Source organism: Mobula birostris, chromosome 21, assembly GCF_030028105.1.
Source record: "Mobula birostris isolate sMobBir1 chromosome 21, sMobBir1.hap1, whole genome shotgun sequence".
Taxonomy (NCBI): Eukaryota; Metazoa; Chordata; class Chondrichthyes; order Myliobatiformes; family Myliobatidae; genus Mobula; species Mobula birostris.
This window is the reverse complement of record NC_092390.1, coordinates 22,292,349-22,312,469: the sequence shown is the minus strand read 5'-3', so window position 1 is coordinate 22,312,469 and position 20,121 is coordinate 22,292,349. Positions and strand designations below refer to the sequence as shown.

The window sequence follows — 20,121 nt, the reverse complement described above, 5'->3', positions numbered from 1 at the left end:
TCGTATCTGTATGCTTGAAAGCTAATTTTGTTGAGTCTTTCAGAAGATTGTGGAATAGCTAGTTCATTAAGACTGTCCAAAAGTATGTTGCTTAAAGGGAAATTACAGGCTGCAGATTGCAGCAAGAGTAATTCAGAAGAGGTATATTTAGAAACTTAGTAAGCAGATTGTAACATGTCACCATGGTTCACAGGTGTCATCTTGTAATCAAGACAGTTGGAGTTTATGGACTGAGAAGACTAAGCAAAGGAAATCAATTTACTGTGCTGATTTGTGGCTGGGATAGGAACAAAATCAATATCCTAGACTTCCCAGAGGCTTCAAATGAGTTCTGGGATAGAGAAGCATTCAGAAAGCCAGCATTAATGCTAACCTGTCAATTAAAATGCATAAGGTGACTCAAAGCAAAGTACTTTTTCCCCAGCCTCATGCATAGGATTACATGGAGCCACGACAGAACAACTTCCAGCCTAGAGGTGATATACACCAATGGTCTTATTGTTGGCTTTCATGGGAGCAACTGATGGCTTAGGTTTCAGTTGCATTGGAGTGCAAGCCATTCAAATTCCCTGCTTTTAAGACAGGATGATCCAAAGGGACACTAATTGTCACGAGGGAGGAGGCTTCTCTTCTCCGGTATCTGGAATTATTTTCTTCCTTTTCTTGTGACCTCTGTGCATGCACATCTATGCACTTCATCTCTTAAATGTATGTCCCACTCTTGTGGACACGGTTTTGAGGGATCCAACTTCAATTTTGGGTCCCAGGGGAGTAGACAAATGGTTACCTTCAATCCCACTGTCTCTGCTTGTATGTAAAGGTCTTGATGAAATAGTTTTTAATAATGTCACAGCATATAAGCAAGCTTAAATATTAAAGCAAATTAATAATTTAATCAAAAATGAAATTTTTAATTCAAACTTGTACTCTTCTACATATTTCCTCAAATGGACCAAGATAAAACTCAACAACTCTCCAAATTTACTAGAAAATAAGTTACACAATGAAATTTCTAAATCAAGTTGAAACATTCAATCAACAAACAATGCATTTTTTATTTGGTAAAAAATATTTTGTCCTGGAAATATGCAAGTTAGCAATTGGTATTTGAACAAGTAGCTTTGCACTACAAAATCAAAAGAAGCTCTAAACACTAGAGCTCAGCTTTAGAAGTTTTAAGTTCATACTCTTTCATCTTACTTATGTATTTATTACAAAAATAATTTTAACATATATTCTTGCCCATTAATCTGAGTTGTCTTTTGTGAAAGTTACCCTTTTGTTAAAATATGAGTCCTAGAAAAATGAATTCTGTGGATTCAAAATGTTATGGAAATAAATTTTTAGGATAAGAACAAAGAGATCCTTTACTGTGATTGTTCCATCTAATTTGTGTTTGAAGTTTTCGGATTGAACTCATCCTTGACACTATGCCTGTTACCTACTTCTGCATAGGTCTTAGCTAAATTTGTGCCAAGATTCCAGTGAGGAACAAACTGATCAGAATACACAGGCTCATAATTTAAGTAATTACACCCAAATTCTCAAATGATTTATACAAAGGATTGAAGAGGTTCAGAAGTAGACTTTATAAACACAAGCTCCTATTTACAGCATGCCAGTGCCATAACATGTACATACTTTTTTTCAAAGCTTTTACCCTATGATAAAAATCTTAACATTGTTTATGGATCTCAACTAATTTTATATAAAAACAGGCAACTGAATTTGTTTTTGTAAACACATTGAAAAAAAATTAGAGGTGAATTTTTCATGCATCTGCACTTCCGTCTCCCAGAGCTCCAGTAGACTTTCTACCTAAAGAGCAAGGTAATACTATTTCTTCTGATGTTATTAAGAACATTGATAAGCATAATTTGTAAATGTAATTTTAATATGTAGAATAACCATATACATGATTCTATACAAATTGCTGATTTGACATTGCAAGCTCTTTACTGTATTTTGTTCAGTTATATTTCTCCTCCACAGCATTTCTTGAAAATGTGTACTTTCCAAAGGCTTTCCTCAGCTCAAAAGTCAAAAATAGTAAAGATTTTCTTCCTTTTTTATACCAGACTGAAACCTTCATAATGATCTATGGCTTTAACTAGTTTGGCTTTAAGGATTTCCTTGTCTGTGTATTTTGGCAGATCCAGAAGATTAAAACAGGTGTGCGCTACTGGAAGGTAATCATCTCCACCTCCAGTTGGTTGAATGATAAATTTGAGGCTCTTCATACCAAGGATTGGAATTCGGTCACTACCTGTTAGAAACACTTTAGAATAAAAGCATTTTCAGATTTAAATGGAGCACCAAGCACATAAATACTTAAAAAATACAAAATCATACATAGTTAATGACCAGAATAGTTGAATTAATTTAAACTTACACAGAAAACGTTTCTTCTTTTCCAAAGGTAGTTCATGGAACACTTCCCAGAAGAATTTGATAGTAGGATGTTCTGCCCAATATTCTCCTTTATATTCAGTATTCTATATTAAAAAGTCACTTAAAATCAATAGGCTATAGATGAAAAAGTAATGTTTTGAAAATGAACATAACTTTTTATGGGAAATATCAGTATGAAAATTACTTGAATGCAAAATCCAGAATTATCTCTAAAACAGCTATAATTGTACAGGATATGTGCTACAACAATGTGGTTTTATTAGCCAATAATGCTAGGAGTATCCTTAAGAATTTGCACAGATTAGGTAATTGAACAGAGAGTTTATAGTAAGAGTACAAATTAGATAATAAGAGTACAAATAAGAAATTAAGCAGGCAGTGGTGAAAACCAGAAGTGGGTGGTTATAAAGGTTAATGTGTTAGAAATACTAAGGGATTTGGAAAAAAAAAACATTTAGCCTTGAAGAGCTTCATTTTTACACTACAGAAGGAGCATAATGCAGTAGATCTGCTCTAGCGCCAACAGATGCACTGAATTTTACCCAGGCATCACTGTGATGACCCGGTTACCAGTGTGGTAAAAGCCTAAGTCACTAGTTCCACCACCCATTTTGTTGCCACAGTCTACCTCTCTAGTACTCTGATCACTCCTCATGGACTTCAGCAAGTATGAACTTTTAGGACAGAAATGAGGAGAAACTGGTTGCCCCAGAGTAGTGAATCTGTGGAATTCTCTGCCCAGGAAAACAGTACAGACTAACTCATTAAATATTTTTAAGATACAATTATACAGATTTTTGCTTAGCAAATGGAGAAAAGGCAGTTAAGTGGAGCTGAATCCACAGTCAAAATGGTGGAGCAGGCTCAACATGCCAAATGGCCGATTCCTGCTCTTATTTATTTTGTTCTTGTGTTTAGGTTAGGAAGTCTGTCTGCCAAATTTGTGACCAGTTAAACTTGGTGCAAGCACACCAATTTCCATTCAAATTAATGATATCAGCTCTAATTAAAATTGTGTTCTTTTCATTTAGTTTCAATTTTTAATGCTAACATTAATTTTTAATGTTTTAGTTCTGCAGGTTTTGAGTGTTACTGATTGTAAACACTGAAGATTTAGCTGCAATATTATGCCCCAGGACAAGGCTCAGGCATCACAAAACAAGGCCAGCTGCTATCAGACAGTTGTTAGAAAGAAACAGACTGTCTATTTAGATACAGCATCTATACGCCGTTCTGCCATGTTGAGAGGCTAATAGAAATAGCAAAGGGTAGAGGAAGCTGCAGAACACCTAAACGCTACTAGATCGTATGCTCCAAAACTGTAACAAGTTGCCTCTGAGGATGTCCATGGGCAAGTTAGAAGGTTTGGAAAGTTGGACTTCTCTTGACCTCTTTTGTGGCTGGTTCAGAGGTCCAAAATAGGAGTTCACTGCCATATTTAGTCAATCATTACTTAGATCAACTCATGATATGATCTAGTAAAATGAAGTCACTTGGATGTTATGGTTGCAATGACGGTTAGACTTTTAGCAACAGCATTATTACATTATGAAACCCCATAATTATGGAGTTAATTATGCAAAAACATAAGTTGGCATCAGCAATTCTTTTCTCCCTCCATAGTCATAGTCATACTTTATTGATCCCAGGGGAAATTGGTTTTCGTTACAATTGCACCATAAATAATAAATAGTAATAAAACCATAAATAGTTAAATAGTAATATGTAAATTATGCCAAGAAATAAGTCCAGGACCAGCCTATTGGCTCAGGGTATCTGACCCTCCAAGGGAGGAGTTGTAAAGTTTGATGGCCACAGGCAGGAATGACTTCCTATGACGCTCTGTGTTGTATCTCGGTGGAATGAGTCTCTGGCTGAATGTACTCCTGTGCCCACCCAGTACATTATGTAGTGGATGGGAGACATTGTCCAAGATGGCACGCAACATGGACAGCATCCTCTTTTCAGACACCACCGTCAGAGAGTTCAGTTCCATCCCCACAACATCACTGGCCTTACAAATGAGTTTGTTGATTCTGTTGGTGTCTGCTACCCTCAGTCTGCTGCCCCAGCATACAACAGCAAACATGATAGCACTAGCCACCACAGACTCGTAGAACATCCTCAGCATCGTCCAGCAGATGTTACAGGACATCAGTTCTATTTTATAATATCCGCCATCATAACCCCCAGAAATTGGAAATCATATTAAACATTTACAAAGCATCCTCACTGTAAAAAAAATCTGAAAATGTTATGCTTTGTTACATGAGGTGCAAGTGATACTCTACTAAATCATAAATACATGTTTATTATTCTCTCAACTATGTCAAAATTAAGCATATTTAAAATCAATCTTTTTTCTTCCCTATTCTCAACTGAATCTTCCACATTTTTGTTAAGTTCACCGAAAATGTTAGTTAAAATTGTGCTGCTTACTTTCTGCTTTCATGACTATGAATTTTTCAGTATGATTGATGCCATCTCAATTTTAGAGATCCTCAGAAATTGAAATTTGACACCAAGTGACACCAGGAAGGGTGAAATCCACACCACAGAGAACTTGGGCAACTTTGTTACTTTGTAATCAAGTTGGCAGAATAGAGTATGATGTAAAACCAAGAACATGTTACATTTAACAATATTTTGTGTCATAACTCTTAAACTATTTTAAACTATTATGTTAGCCCGTCAAAGAATTCTTCATTAAGTGTATCATACTACCAAAGCTATAAAACCACAGGCCATCTGGTCCATCAAGTCTGCTCCACCATATAATCATGGTTAACTTAATTTTCCCTTTTGACCCCATTCTCCTGCCTTTTTCCCCAAAAACCCCTTACTAGTAGTGCTATATGGTAGCTGGTAGCCATTTTCAAAGCTAGAAGCTTATAAACTTGTTTTGTTCTTCCTTCTACTATCCTTTGTTATCCAGTTTACTTATTCCTTCATCTGTTGTGTGGTTACACTAACCTTTTCCCATTCTTTCCAATCATAATTTGTATTTCCTGTAACCATCGCCTGCAGTTCATTAGGCTGGAAGAGTTGAAGTACTTTCCCTCCACATACTTTGTGAAAGCTTTCATAGAAAGCGTCAAATAATGGAGCAATTGACTGGTTGAACAAATAGTCGACATATGCATCCACAAATTTATGTCTGGAAAAATACAAACAAATTTTTTTGTTAACTCACATAAATATAGACACAAGAATGAACACTTAACCATTAAGTCACTTCTTACACATTTTCCCCTCAAGTAACTTCTAATAAAGTAACATTTTAATCTGTGAGCATTTTCAGCATGATACCGAAGCATTATGCCGTCTCCAGTAGAACATTAACGAAGTGCAAGTTTCACAACTGGATACTCAACTCCATCATTGCCAAAGTTAAGTGATTATTAGTGATGATCTAGTAACTTAACAGAAATCTGCATTAAGTTTTTCTTTAAAACTCAAGATCAAGACAGTGGTGATGCACAGACAAATCAATGTGTCAGATTAAAGGTGGTGCTGAACAAAATTTACTGTAACAACTGACACTAGAGATTATCTATGCAGATTGGAAGACTGCTAGAATGCATCGGACTAGATACCTTTCAAATGCCCACACACCACTTTGACTGAAGACTCTCCTGGCCTTTGGATCAGTGGGAAAAGTCAAACTAAGTAAGAGCTGCTGGAAAAGAGTGGATTTCTGTCTTAATTTGGGATTGTGGAAGAGGTGGGAAAAACAGCTTTTGATATTATTTATTGTTCTTGAGACAGTTCACCTTGGGATGAAGTAGATGTGTGTAATGGCTTCTCTGTATTGTTAACTGCTAAAGCTAATGTAATGGCTTCTCTGTAATGTTAACTACTGAGGTAATGGTTTTTCTGTAGCAGCAGTGTTTGGGATATAACTACAGATAACGGGTGGCTAACCAATGGGAGAAACGTTATTCTTTCTTGTATGTCTGGGAGCGAGGGTTTTTGCAGGCTTTCGTTCAAGAAGGAAGAGGAAGGACGTGTGGGGAGCGCTGGTAGACCACCAGATAGTGGAGACTGAAATCCGAGGGTCCGGCGGTCGGCGACGTTTTGGCAGGGGTCATTTATGAAGGAATACCTGAGGCGAGAGCTCCAATGATTTTGTGCACGAACTATTTAATAAAAGTGGCGCCTTTTTCTTTGATATTTTGTTTCTCTACTAACCACATAGCTAAAGTAAGAGTTGTAAAGTGTAATCATTTAATCACATATTGTGTACTATCTGATATTTTGCGTTATGGGTTTGTATGGGGGTATATCACACAGCATCCACCCAAACTTGTTTGGCGGGGCCGAAAGCTGATTCCCCGAGACGAACTTGAGCGGCAAGCCAGGCGGGCTACATTTGTGGCGGCTATGTTCGGGATTTGATTCCATTGGATGCCATGTGATCGCCCTGTTTAAATTAGATATGGATGTTGCTGGGGTACCCCAAGTGAATTGTTAATTCGACAGTTGAGTATGGTTAAAGCTGTCAGCAAGGTTGAAATCATAGCGCGATAGTTTGATAAAACGGCGAGCTCAGACCTGGTGTTAGTGCAGACTAGCATTGACTTAATGGGGGTGAAACTGCCAGAGTCTATTGGTGACCCAAGGGAAGCGGCACCATGGCATGTTCATATTGTCAGGGAGGGGACACGAGCTGAGTTGCTAGCGGTTAAGGGCGGAGATTTTAGAGAACGGGTTCTCTCGTTACTGAGGGATGAGGGGAAAGAGTGGTCGGATTTGGAAAGTTTGATTAGTTCCCGTCCCCCAGTGAAGGGTGAGAGTTCTGAGGTGGCATCCGCTGTTACCTTCCTAGTGAGTAAGGCAGCAGGGCCTCACCAGAAGCCAATAATTTTCTAGGGAATAACGCCCACCCCCGAGGGGGAGGAGGATTATGAGACGTGGGTGGAGAAAACCTCTCAGTTGTTAGGTGAGTGGCATTGCTCTGATGATGAAAAGCGACAGAGATTGGTTGGAAGTTTGAGGGGGTTGGCAGCTGAGGTAGTAAGAGACATGAACGTTAACCAGCCCTCTGCTTCCCTTGCTGAGTATCTGGATGTAGCCGAGGGCACTTTTGGTCTGACTGGGAGCTTCTGGGAAGGTTTCAAAACATGCGTCAGGAGAAGCTTTCCGCATACCTTTTTCGGCCTGACAGATAGCTAAATGGTTTGCGGTGCCGGGGGGGGTCATTCGGGTGGCTGAGGTGGATCAGTTAAGGATGGACTAGGTAATTAGGGGCGCCCAGCCCAGGATTGCTTGGAGTCTTCGGCAGTCCCATAAAATGCACCGCCCCCCCCCCACCCTGTCGTTCGTTCAGCTGATCAGAGAGGTGAAGGAGGATGAGAATGTGTTGGGGCCACGAGAGGACTCTGTCAGCAGGGCGCAGTCCTCGGCAGTAGCCCCTTGTGGTGAAGTGACTGGGACCAGCTCAACCCAGGTAGTGGCAGAGCTGAGAACTGAGAGGTCACAGGGGTTCATGGTGGGTGTGGACTCTTCGTATGATAGGACTGGTGGAGAGGCCCCACACCCTCAGGGGACAGACAGCGCAGAGGGCTGCGGGTGGCCGGTGTTCTGCGAGAAGAGGGGCGGCCTGTAGTGTGTGCTATAACTGTGGGGAAGAGGGACACTTCCGGCAGGAATGTGAGCGGCAAGCCCCCGGGTATTCAAGCAGGGAGGGGTGTCAGGAAACTTAGAGGAGACCCAGTGAGGGAACGGCCTGGTGTCTCTGGGGGAACAAGTTCCCAGCAATGTACCAAGGAACCCCTGAAAGCAAAAGGCCCTATTCCTGAAGGATTAGTGGGACCCCACTCCAGTGTGGCGCTACAGATAGAGGGAATCTATACTAAAGCCATCCTCGACACCAGGTCACAGGTCACATTACTGTACCATTCGTTCTACAACCAGTATCTGAAGCATTTGCCCTTGACCCCATTTAGAGCGCTGGAAATTTGGGGTACCACTGCTGGCAATTATCCGTATGATGGTTATTTGTCAGTGGAACTGGAGTTCTCGGAGGCTGATGTGGGAGTAGCTGAGGTTCTTGAGACGTTAGTGCTGGTTTGCCCGGATCCGGTTGAGACGGGTGGTGTTTCAATACTGGTGGGGACCAACACCCCTCTTGTACGGAGGCTCATAGGGGCCCGCAAAGAGAAGGCGGGTGAGAGCTTTTTGGGGACTTTGTCTGTGCACCCAGTGTTTCAAGCTGCGTTTGAGGAAGTGTGTGGCCACATGGGGCCAGATACTGAATTTAAGCCAGGGACTGTGTGGTGCACCCAGTCGAAGCCTAAGGTGATACGGCCCGGGGAAGTAGCAAAAGTGATGGGGACCCCTAGATTTCCTGGAGCGCCTGAGGACGAGGCCTTCTTAGTGGCCTCTCCAGAAGACCCCCAGGGGGAGTCGTGATTTCCGGAGGGGGTGCTGGTGAGGCCCGAATTGCAGAGGCCCTCGGACCAAGGACACCCCATTTAGAGAGAGGTCGCGGCAACTGGCACCTGCAGACGTGGAAGATGTGTGGCAGCATCTGTGTAAGCTGAAGGAAGCTGGGATCATCACTGAGTCCTGAAGCCCCTATGTGACCCCAGTAATAGTGGTCCGGAAGAAAAATGGGAAGGTACGCATGTGTGGGGACTATAGGACTTTGAACAGGCGCACCATTCCTGACCAGTATACAGTCCAGAGGGTTGAAGACGCGCTAGCCTGTCTGAGTAGGGCGAAGTGATTTAGTGTGCTGGACTTGAGGAGTGGATATTATCAGATCCCAATGAGTGAGGCCGATAAAGAGAAGCCAGGATTTATATGTCCCCTGGGATTCTTCCAGTTCGAAAGGATGCCCCAGGGCATATCGGGAGCCCCTGCCACCTTCCAGAGGGTCATGGAGATGATGTTGGGGGATATGAATTTGCTTGAGGTGTTGGTATATTTGGATGACTTGATAGTATTGGGATCCACCTTGGAAGAACACGAAGCGAGGCTACTGAAGGTGCTAGACTGCCTGAAGGATGAAGGGTTAAAACTTTCCCTGGACAAGGGCCAGTTCTGCAAGACGTCTGTTAGCTATGTTGGGCATATAATTTTGCGAGATGGAGTAGCTACCAATCCGGCTAAGATAGAAGCAGTGACCACCTGGCCAAGGCCCCACACTGTGAGCGCTCTGCGCTTGGTCCTTGGGTTCTGTGGTTATTATTGGAGATTTGTGAAGAGCTATGCCAAAGTGAGTCACCCCTTAAATCAGCTCTTTTGTGGTTACCCTCCCTCGGGGAAGAAAGGGAAAGGGAAGAAAGGGAAAGGGAAAAAAGGACAGGAGGTTGGAGAATATCTAAACTCGTTGGAGCCCTTTGGACAGAGGTGGGATGCAAATTGCGAGGAGGCTTTTCAGTCGCTGACCCGGGCACCGGTGCTGGCTTTTGCGGACCTCTGATTGCCGTATGTACTACACACAGATGCCAGCTGAGAGGGATTAGGGAGCGTCCTGTATCAGGATCAGGACACCAGGTTGGGGCCTGTGGCGTTTGTCAGCCGGAGTTCGTCACCCTCCGAGAGAACTATCCCAATCACAAGTTGGAATTTCTGGCATTGAAATGGGCGGTGATGGATAAGTTGAGTGACTATCTCTACGTGGCCAAGTTTAAGGGCGGACTACGTGAAGACAGACAACAACCCTCTCACTTATATCCTGACCTCGGTGAAACTGGATGCCACAGGCCCATCAGTGGTTGGCAGCATTGTCTGCAAATGATTTCAGCCTGAAGTAACGGCCGAGAATCCGTAACGTCGATGCGGATGCTTTGTCCTGACGGATGCATGAGGGAATGGACAGGGATGATGAGTGGGAGAGCGTTCCTGCTCCCAGGGGTGAATGTCATGTGTCAGTTTGCTATCACCGTAAAGGCTGAGGAAGAGGAGAGGCCAGATTGAGCAGTGGATCAATTGGGGGCTCCTGATGATGCCCTACCCCTGGTTTACCTGACTGCTCTGAAGACGAAGCAGCTGCCAGAATTGAGTTCTGGGGAAGTGGCAGCTGCTCAGAGGGATGACCCGGGCATTGGCACTATTTGGTATGCGGTTGAAAAGGGGGATGTAGCTCAGGCGGAGAAGACAAAACACGCTTCGGTGCCTCCATTACTCAGAGAATGGCCTCGGTTGAAGTTGAAGAACCAAATCTTATACCGTCACCCCCGGACCGACCTCGGCGTTGCCAGCTGGTCCTGCCTAAGAAGTATCGGAAGATTGCATTGAAGTCACTTCATGATGATTCTGGACATTTAGGGGGTGGAAAAGACCTATGGATTGCCCAGAGACTGGTTTTACTGGCCCCGAATGAAGTCGAAGGTTGAAGAATACTGCAAGTCATGCATTCGCTGCTTACACTGGAAGACACTGCCTAAGCGGGCAGCTCCTTTGACCCACCTGCAGAGTGCAGGGCCCCACGACCTGGTGTGTATGGATGTCTTGGTCATCACCGACCACTACACCAGATATGCTCAGGCTTTTCCTACGAAGGACCAGAGTGCGATTACGGTGGCAGAAGTGTTATGGGAGAACTATTTTGTGCATTATGGCCTTCCCAGGAGGATACATACTGACCAGGAAGGGGACTTCAAGAGTAGACTCATCTGAGTTACTGGGCATGCTTGGAGTTGAGAAATCGAGGACCACGCCCTATCACCCGCAGGGCGATCTCCAGCCTGAGAGGTTTAATTGGACCTTGCTAGACATGCTCGGGACCATGGAGATTAGCAAGAGGAGTACATGGAGTCAACATATTGAGCATCCGGTTCACTGTTACAACTGTACATGCAATGAAGCTACTGGGTACTCGCCATATTATCCGATGTTTGGGTGTGAGGCGAGGTTGCCCACTGACCTTTGTTTTGGGACCAACATGGGTGACTTACCACCGAAGCCTTATCTGAAGTATGTGTCTGATATGAGGAGAGAGCTGAAAAGGGCTTATGAATTGGCTGGGGTTGCGGCCGGCAAGCAGAATCGAGGAAATAAGAGGAGGTATGTCAGAACGTGAGGTTCTCCCAACTCCTGCCGGGAGACTGAGTCCTCAAGGAATTTTGGACTACCTGGAAAGCACAAGTTGGCTGACCGCTGGGCGGTCACACCCTACGTGGTGGAGTGTCAGATGCCAAACCTACCGGTTTTCCAGGTGAGACTAGAGGAGGGGAAGGGGCCTGTCAAGATTCTCCATCGGAACCACCTGTTGCCCCTGGGACAAGAGCTGCAGGTAGACCAAGAGCCTGACTTGGCACTGACACCTAGTAAGAGGACTCTGCGAAAATATGGGGCGACTGCAGGGCCCACAGCGGGAGAGGCTGGGCCAGACCCCGCCCCTGAGAGGGATACTGATTCTGAGGTTGAAGATCTGGATGTGTGGTACATGCTGCCTTTCGCTCACTCCCCATGATTGAGGACGAGACTCCTGGCCCACTGAGTCAGGTGAGGTGAGGGGGGCTATTGGTGGGCAGCCTGGGGTACAGCAGGACTCTGAAGGAGAGGGGGCGGGGCCTGGACATGAAACAGGGGGCTCTGAGCGATAGATCGCGGGAGGTTTCGCCAAGCAGACCCAAAGTATCCCCAGTAGCATCTGAGCTGGAAGAGTTAGGTGAGGGGGTACGGAGGTCTCAGAGAATTAGGAATCCCCCCAAATAGGTTGGCCTGTATAGCGCCTGGGGAACAGGGCGTAATTTCTACTGTTTTGAGGAGCTATGTCACTGTTTTCTGCACCTGGATTGGGCTTTGTGTTTTGCAAGAAGAATTATCTCAACAACATGAGGGCATGACTAAATTCGGTGGGGGGAGAATGTAATGGCTTCTCTTTAATGTTAACTGCTGAGGTAATGGTTTTTCTGTAGCAGCGATGCTTGGGTTATAACTACAGAAAATGGGAGCCTAACCAATGGGAGAAACATTATTCTTTCTTATATGTCTGGGAGCCGGGGTTTTCGCGGGCAAGTTCAAGAAGGAAGAGGAAGGTCACGTGCAGGGAGCGCTGGTGGACCACTGGACAGCAGAGCCTGGAATCCGAGCGTCCGGGGGTCAGCGACATATCGGCAGACGTTGTTTATGGAGGAATACCTGAGGCGTGAGCTCCAACGATCTTGTGCACGAACTATTTAATAAAAGTAGGGCCTTTTTCTTTGATATTTTGCTTCTCTACTAACCACATAGCTAAAGTAAGAGTGTACTGTCTGATATTTTGCATTGTGGGTTTATACGGGGGTACATCACACAGCATCCACCCAAACTTGATTACCCTGTTTGGTGGGGCCGAAAGCTGATTCCCCTAGATGAACATGAGCAGCAAGCCAGGTGGGCTATATGTGGGATTATAAACAGCAGGGGTGACAGAAGATGGTAAAAACTGTTGTCCATTTAATGTTATATCCCCTTCTCAGAGCACCCTTACTATTCTGAGTGGATACCATCTGAACTAGGAGCAGCATCTAGGAATGGAAGGAACCTTCTTACTGACAACTATCAGGACTCCTTTTCCCACCAGGCCCTGTCTGATCTATCAATACAACTTTACAGAATCCTGGCAACCAAATTTCTCTCTTCTCATTCATGCCTATTTCGTATGTCACCAAACAAAGCCTGCAAATGGCAGAGTTGCCACAATAAGTACTGCAGTGATGGCAGTAGGGTAACCACAGTATGGAGCAAATCAGGACTATTAAGGACACTTGGTTTGTCTCAGGCCACTAACCACCATTCAACTAGCTGCCATCATAGTTGGAAAAGTTTCTTGTATTCAGTCAAATTACAATTTCCCTGTATCATCTTAAACTTACAATTGCAACTCACATTGTAAAGAGATGGCAATTAAAACCAGGACTTGACTGTTTTCACTATCAAGATTATAATCATAACATTTCTTTTTATGGCATTTACACTCCACATATGTATCCCTCTAACGATAAACTTGAACTTGACTAACTAAATACTGCCTTGAATTTCAGTACCATTTTCAGTTGATGAAATCAGCAAGATGTAGAATTTCCTTACACTGACCTATAAACTTGCTGATTATCCCAATTACCCTTCTTCACAAAGGAACAAGCATGTTTATTCTCTAGTCTTCTGGAGCATCTCCTGTGGTTACGGATGATACAAAGGCCCCCTGACGAGGCCCAAGCAATCTCATCCTTTTGTATCCTTCAAAATCCTGCACTAGATCCCATCATTCCTCAAGCACCCAACATCTTCACCTTCTTATATCACTGCATTCTAGTATATCAAAATACCCCTTCCTGATCTCACTATTATCCAGGTCCTTCTCTTTGAAGATTACTGATGCAAAGCACGCATTTAGAACCTCAACCATTCTCTCTTCCTCTAGGCAAGAATTCCATCCAGTGCTTGAGTGAACCTACCTGTTTCCTGGCTACCCGCTTGTTTTTAATAAATAAATAAAATGCTTTGAGATTTTTCTTAAACAAATGATATCCAAATAAAACCATCTTAAAAACCTTTCATTACCCTGGAAATCAAAAGGATTACTCTCTGCATCACTTTTCAAAACAAAACCAATGTAACTTTTACAACTAACAAGAAATAAATTGCAGCATAGGGAAAGGTTAATGAAGTAACGCAAGAGCAATAGAAGTTGCAAGGAAGCCAGATTTAGAAGAGCTACTTTTACATATAATTTACAACTGTTAATTTAAAATTATTTTACTTAAAATATCATTGATTCATACAGCACAGAAATGGGATCTTCAACCCACCATATCCATGCAGACTATCAAGTACCCTTTTATCAGTACTTCATCCATAGCCTTCTATGCAATGGCGATTCAAGTGCTTGCCTAGATTCTGCTGACATTTGTGAGTTTTTTTCCCATTATTACCTTCTCTGGCAGTGTATTCCAGATTCCAACCCCTTCTGGGTAAATAAAAATCCTTCTCAGATCATCTCCAAATTTATGTCTTTTAGTTTTGGATCCATGTGTTATGAGGAACTGTTGCCTAGCAGCTATGCTTTCTATGTCTCCCATAATTTTAAACATTTCTAATAGGTCTTTTTACGTGTTACTGTATTATTTATACAAAACATCACATGAAATAACTTTAGTTTTAATTAAACAACTGGAAGTAAACATGGAACAAAGGACAGTACAGCACAGTAGAGGTCCTTTGGCCCACAATGGAGTGCTGAACCTTTAACCTGTCTAAGTCTCTTAACTAATCCTAATGTGTCTGCCTCTGCCACCACACCTGACAGAGGGTTCCACAAGCCTACCACTCTGTGTTAAGAACAAATACCCCTCGCACCTCCCGCCACAATTTTCTCTGAACACCTAAAAGTTATATCTCTGTCATATTAGCCATTTCTGCCCTGAGAAAAGATGCTGGCTGCTCACTCCATCTATTCCTCTTATCATCTTGTACACCACTATTGTCACCTCTCATCATCCTTCATTCCAAAGAGAAAAGCCCCAGCTTGTTCACCTATCCTCAAAAGATATACTCTCTAATCCAGGCAGCATCCAGGTAGATCTCCTCTGTACCTTCTCTAAAGTTTTGACATTTGTCCTATAATGAGGTGACCTGAACTGAACACAATATTTCAAGTGTGGTCTAGCCAGAATTTTACAGACCTGCAGCCATGGCTCTTGAACGCAATCCCCCAACCAATAAAGTCTAACACACTGTACACCTTAACAACCTGTATGGCATCTTTGAGGGATCTATGGCTGTGAATCCTAAAATCTTTCTATTCCTCTACACTGTCAAGAACCCTGCCATTAACCCTGTATTCTGCCTTTAAATTCAACCTCTTCTCTTCACACTTTTCTAGATTGTACTCCATCTGCAGCTTCTCTGCCCAGTTCTGCATTCTATTTATGTCCTGTTGTAACTTATGACAACCTTTGTGCCATCTACAAAGTTAATATCTCATCCTTCCACTTCCTCATCCAAGACATTTATAAAAATCACAAAGTGCATGAGTCCCAGAACAGATTCATTGCTGAGCACCACAGATCATCAGCCTCACCGGCTATCTTGTCATTCTCTGGAGCCTTCTTGGCAAGCCAACTCTGAATCCACAGAACCAAGCTTTCCTGGGTTCCACGCCTTTTACTGTAGGGAACCTTGTCAAAGACCTTACTAAAATCCATATATATCACATCCACTGCCCTGGCATCAATTTGTTTTGTCACTTTCTCAAAGAATTTAATCAGGCTTGAGAAGCATGATATGTCCCTCACAAAGTCATGCTGACTATTCCTATGCTTTTCCAAATGATCATAATTCCTGTCTCTAAAAATTCTCTCCAATAGTTTGCCCACCACTGATATAACACTCACTGGTCTACAACTCCCAGGATGTAAAGATCATCATCAAAGGGCAGCAATCACATTCTTCAATTCCTGTAGTAACATGGGTAACTTATGTTCTCAATAGAGTAATTGCTCCCTTCCCCTGACTTCCGCTCACTGACTCAGTAGATGGTCCCTCCACGACATCTTCCCTTTCTGCAGCTGGTGATATCACCTCTCATTAGCCATACAACAGCACCCCACCCCCCGTGTCTTTTACTCCCTGTCCCTTTTGCAAAAATCTAAACTTCAGAACATCCAGCATCTATTTCTGCCCTTGTGGCAGCCAAGTCTCTGTAATGACTATAACCATGAGACATAGGAGCAGAATTAGTCTATTTGGCCCATTCAGTTTGCTCGGCCATTCAATCATGGCTGATCCTTTCCCCCCCTCAACCCCATTTTCTGGCCTTCTCCCCTTAACCTTTGATGCCATGTCCAATCAAGAACCTATCAATCTCTGCCTTAAATACACCCAATGACCTGGCCTCCAAAGCTGTACGTGGCAACAAATTCCACAAATTCACCACCCTCTGGCTGAAGAAATTTCTCTGCATCATCGTTTTGAATGGACACCCCTCTATCCTGAGGCCATGCCCTCTCCTCTTAGACTCTCCCACCATGGGAAACATCGTTTCCACATCTACTCTGTCTAGGCCTTTCAACATTCGAAAGGTTCAATGAGATCCCTCCCTTATCCTTCTAAATTCCAGTGAGTACAGTCCCAGAGCCATCAAACGTTCCTCATATGATAACCCTTTCATTCCTGGAATCATCCTTGTGAACCTCCTCTGGACCCTCTCCAATGCCAGCACATCTAAGATGAGGAGCTCAAAATTGTACACAATATTCAAGGTGAGGCCTCACCAGTGCCTTCTAAAGCCTCAGCATCACATCCTTGCTCTTGTATGTTAGACCTCTTGAAATGAATGCTAACATTGCATTTTCCTTCCTGTCCACTGACTCAACCTTCAAGTTAACCTTTAGGTAGCTGCACAAGGACTTCCAAATCTCATTGCATCCAGATTTTTGGATTTTTTTCCTGTTAAGAAAATAGTCTACACATTTATTTCTAATACCAAAGTGCATGACCATTCATTTCTCAACATTATATATCATTTGCCACTTTCTTGCCCATTCTCCTAATCTGTCTAAGTCCTTCTGCATCCTACCTGTTTCCTCAACACTACCTGCCCATCCACCAATCTTCGTATCATCTGCAAACTTGGCAACAAAGCCATCTATTTCATCATCTAAATTATTTATATACAGCATAAAAAGAAGTGGTCCCAACACCGACCCTGCAGAACATCACTAGTCACTAGCAGCCAACCAGACAAGGATCCTTTTATTCCCACACGCTGACTTCTTCCAATCAGCCAATGCTCTAACCATCTTAGTAACTTTCCTGTAATACCATGGGCTCCTAATTTAGTAAGCAACTTCATATGTGGCACCTTGTCAAAGTCCTTCTGAAGGTCCAAATATATAACATCCACCGCATTCCCTTTATCTATATACTACTAAAACTCTCATGCTGTTTGTGACCTCCAAAACGGTGCATTACAGCAGCACTTTTTTTTGCTAAATCGAATTAAAATGCACTAACTTACAGAACGCAGGCAAAGTTCGGGATAATATATTTGTATAAAATTGCTCATTTGCAAAAATCAACAGGCTCCCTTTCACTTGAGAGCCGATCAGCCATCATGGAAATTGGGAAGCGACAGCCCGACGCATGTGCATGGTCAGCCTCAGCAGCGACACCTACCGGAGCAAAAGGGCAGGGCAGCTCTATTTCGAAGGGTCACATTCTGCTAATCACCATCAGCATGTGCAGGATTGGGACAGATCTAACTGCCACCCATCAATAAGAGATAATTAAATTTTATTGTAATGACGTACTTTGAGACACCCATAAAACCCTTTGCTGCAGTCAAAGGACAGCGGTGACTATATCACGTCCATTTAGGAAAGCGCCAACCACATCATCAAGAATAATCAGCATCCTTTGGTCTTATTGCTTCGTATCTTCTATCCAGCATTAGAGTTAAAAAAGAAAATGGTCAGCCTAATTATGCCGCGTGGAAAGGGAAGGGGGACATTATGGTCAAGAGATGATGCCAAACATCGTCAGGAAGTGGCAAGGAGAGGGAGAGAACAAGAATCGGATGAGGCCAGGGCCACACGACTCCAGGATCAAAGAGTCAGGACAAAAGCAGATGAGAGAAGAAGAGACAGAGGAGGAGAGGCATGCACGTCTCCAGACAAACAACAGCAGAAGAGATGAAGAAATGGGGGATGAATGGACTGCACTCTAGAATGACAACGAGAGGCACAAGGGTGACAGATAAACTAGAAATGATGCCATCAGAGGTGTCCTTCGTTAAACGAGGAGGAGCTATATTTGCTTTGCTACGTGTCATTCTTCTTTAATAAACTGAGGTTTTCTACTTTAGTTTCCAAAGCAAAGTGATACCAATAGCAATCAGGAAAATTTAATGTTCATTCTGGTCACATCATACTGCATTACCCTTCTCTCAAAGGGTGCCCCAACGGGTCACCCCACTGTCTAGTCTATCCCACTTGTAATCTCAAAGAATTCCAACAGGTTCGTCAGGCAGGATTTTCTCTTAAGGAAATCATGTTGACTTTGTCCTATCTTGTCCAGTGTCACCAAGTGCTCCATCACCTCACCCTTAACAAATGAATGCAACATGTTCCCAACATTGAGGGCTAACTGGTCTATAATTTCCTTTCTGCTGCCTTTCTTTCTCTTAAAGAGTGGAGTGACATTTCTAATTTTCCAGTCCTCTGGCACGTCACAGTCCAATGATTTTTGAAAGATCATTCCTAATGCCGCCACAATCTCTAAAGCTACCTCTTTCAACACCCTAGGGTGCAGTTCATCTGGTCCAGGTGACTTACGTACTTTTAGGTCTTACAGCTTTTTAAGCATCTTCTCCCTTGTAATAGTAACTGCACCCACTTCTCTTCCTTCACACACTACAAAATCTGGCACACTGCTAAAGTCATGTTCTAAGTTATTTGCCCTTGCTCCTGATAGTTCTTGCATTAAAACAGACACATTTCAACCCATTCACTTTCTACAATTTCCACTGCTTATCCATCTTCAGTCTCTCTAAACACCTTTACACTTATTACCCCATTTCTATCACACGTTTCCATTCCGTTCCCAAATTTAAACTCTCCCCAGCAGTTCTAGTAAACCTACTTGCAAGGACATTGGTCCCCTTGAGTTCAGGCATAACCTGTCCCTTTTGTACAGGACATAACTTCCCCAGAAGAGATCCTAATGATCTAGAAATTTGAAACCCTTCCCCTTACACCAATTCTTAAGCCAGACATACATCTACCAAATCATACTATTTTTTACCCTCCCTGGTGCATGGCACAGGCAGCAGTCCAGAGGGTACCATCCTTAAGGTCCTGCTTTTCAGTTTCTTATCTAGCTTCCTATATTGTCTCTTCAGGACTTCATCCCTTTTCCTAATAAAAGTTATTGGTATCAATATGTACCAGGTTCAAGTTCAATTGTCATTTAACCATACATGAATACCTAATAATATAGCCAAATGAAACAGTGTTACCCTGGGGCCAATGTGAAGACAGTAGTAAAATACAGTCACTATAACTTCCTGAATTCATGAATGTTACAGTAGTCTACCGCTGAACACATCATCTTCTGTCGAGCGAACATGAAGAGTAGCACCGACACCAGCATGGATGCCGCGCCACACTACCTCTAGCACTCCAGTAGAGTGCACTGACTCCACTGCACCTCTCCTGGGAAGCTACAAACAGTTGACACCATGGTCTGCGGCCTAGTCCTGGCAACGACAGTCTATGCAGCTCCCTCGCTATTCACTAATAAACCAGTGAATCGGACTTCCAGCAGCATTCCATGTCACCAATGTCCAATAGGATCTTGCAAATGTAAGGAAAATGACTAAAACAATCACTCACTGTTAGACTGCAAACTGCCTTTGTACACCAACTCCTCTCTGTCAAAAACAACTGCAGAATCCACACCAAGTCTAGTTCCTTTACCTTCTTAGCCAACAAGCAACTCACCAATGGGCTAGATCTGTAATGCGCAGTAGGGTCTTTAGATTGTAAGAGAATGCTTAAGGACAATAACACCTTTGGTTGTCTCCTTATAAGCCGCTGCATCTGAGCACATTGCCGTCTTACTAGACATATGGCTTAGCACGACTTCTTACCGCTCAGCCTCTCCCTTAAGACTGCTGTGGATCTGGGCCATAGGTCATCCAGCTCCAGTTCACTAACATGGTCTGTAAGGAACTGCATCCAAATGCACCTTGCCAATGTAGCAATCAGGAAG

The 20,121-nt window shown here is 43.2% G+C and overlaps 1 protein-coding gene across 1 annotated transcript in view; it reads right to left on the bottom strand.

The window, feature by feature from the left end:
- Window positions 1-909: 909 nt before the first annotated feature.
- The window catches only part of herc4 (HECT and RLD domain containing E3 ubiquitin protein ligase 4), a 111,428-nt gene continuing 92,216 nt past the window's right edge, over window positions 910-20,121 (bottom strand). The window contains exons 22-24 of the mRNA XM_072239162.1: window positions 5,386-5,569; window positions 2,393-2,495; window positions 910-2,278 (exon numbers count right to left, since the gene is read on the bottom strand). Of these exons, the coding sequence (XP_072095263.1) occupies window positions 2,070-2,278; window positions 2,393-2,495; window positions 5,386-5,569 (496 nt within the window). The 3' untranslated portion in view covers window positions 910-2,069. The remainder of the gene's footprint in view (window positions 2,279-2,392; window positions 2,496-5,385; window positions 5,570-20,121) is intronic.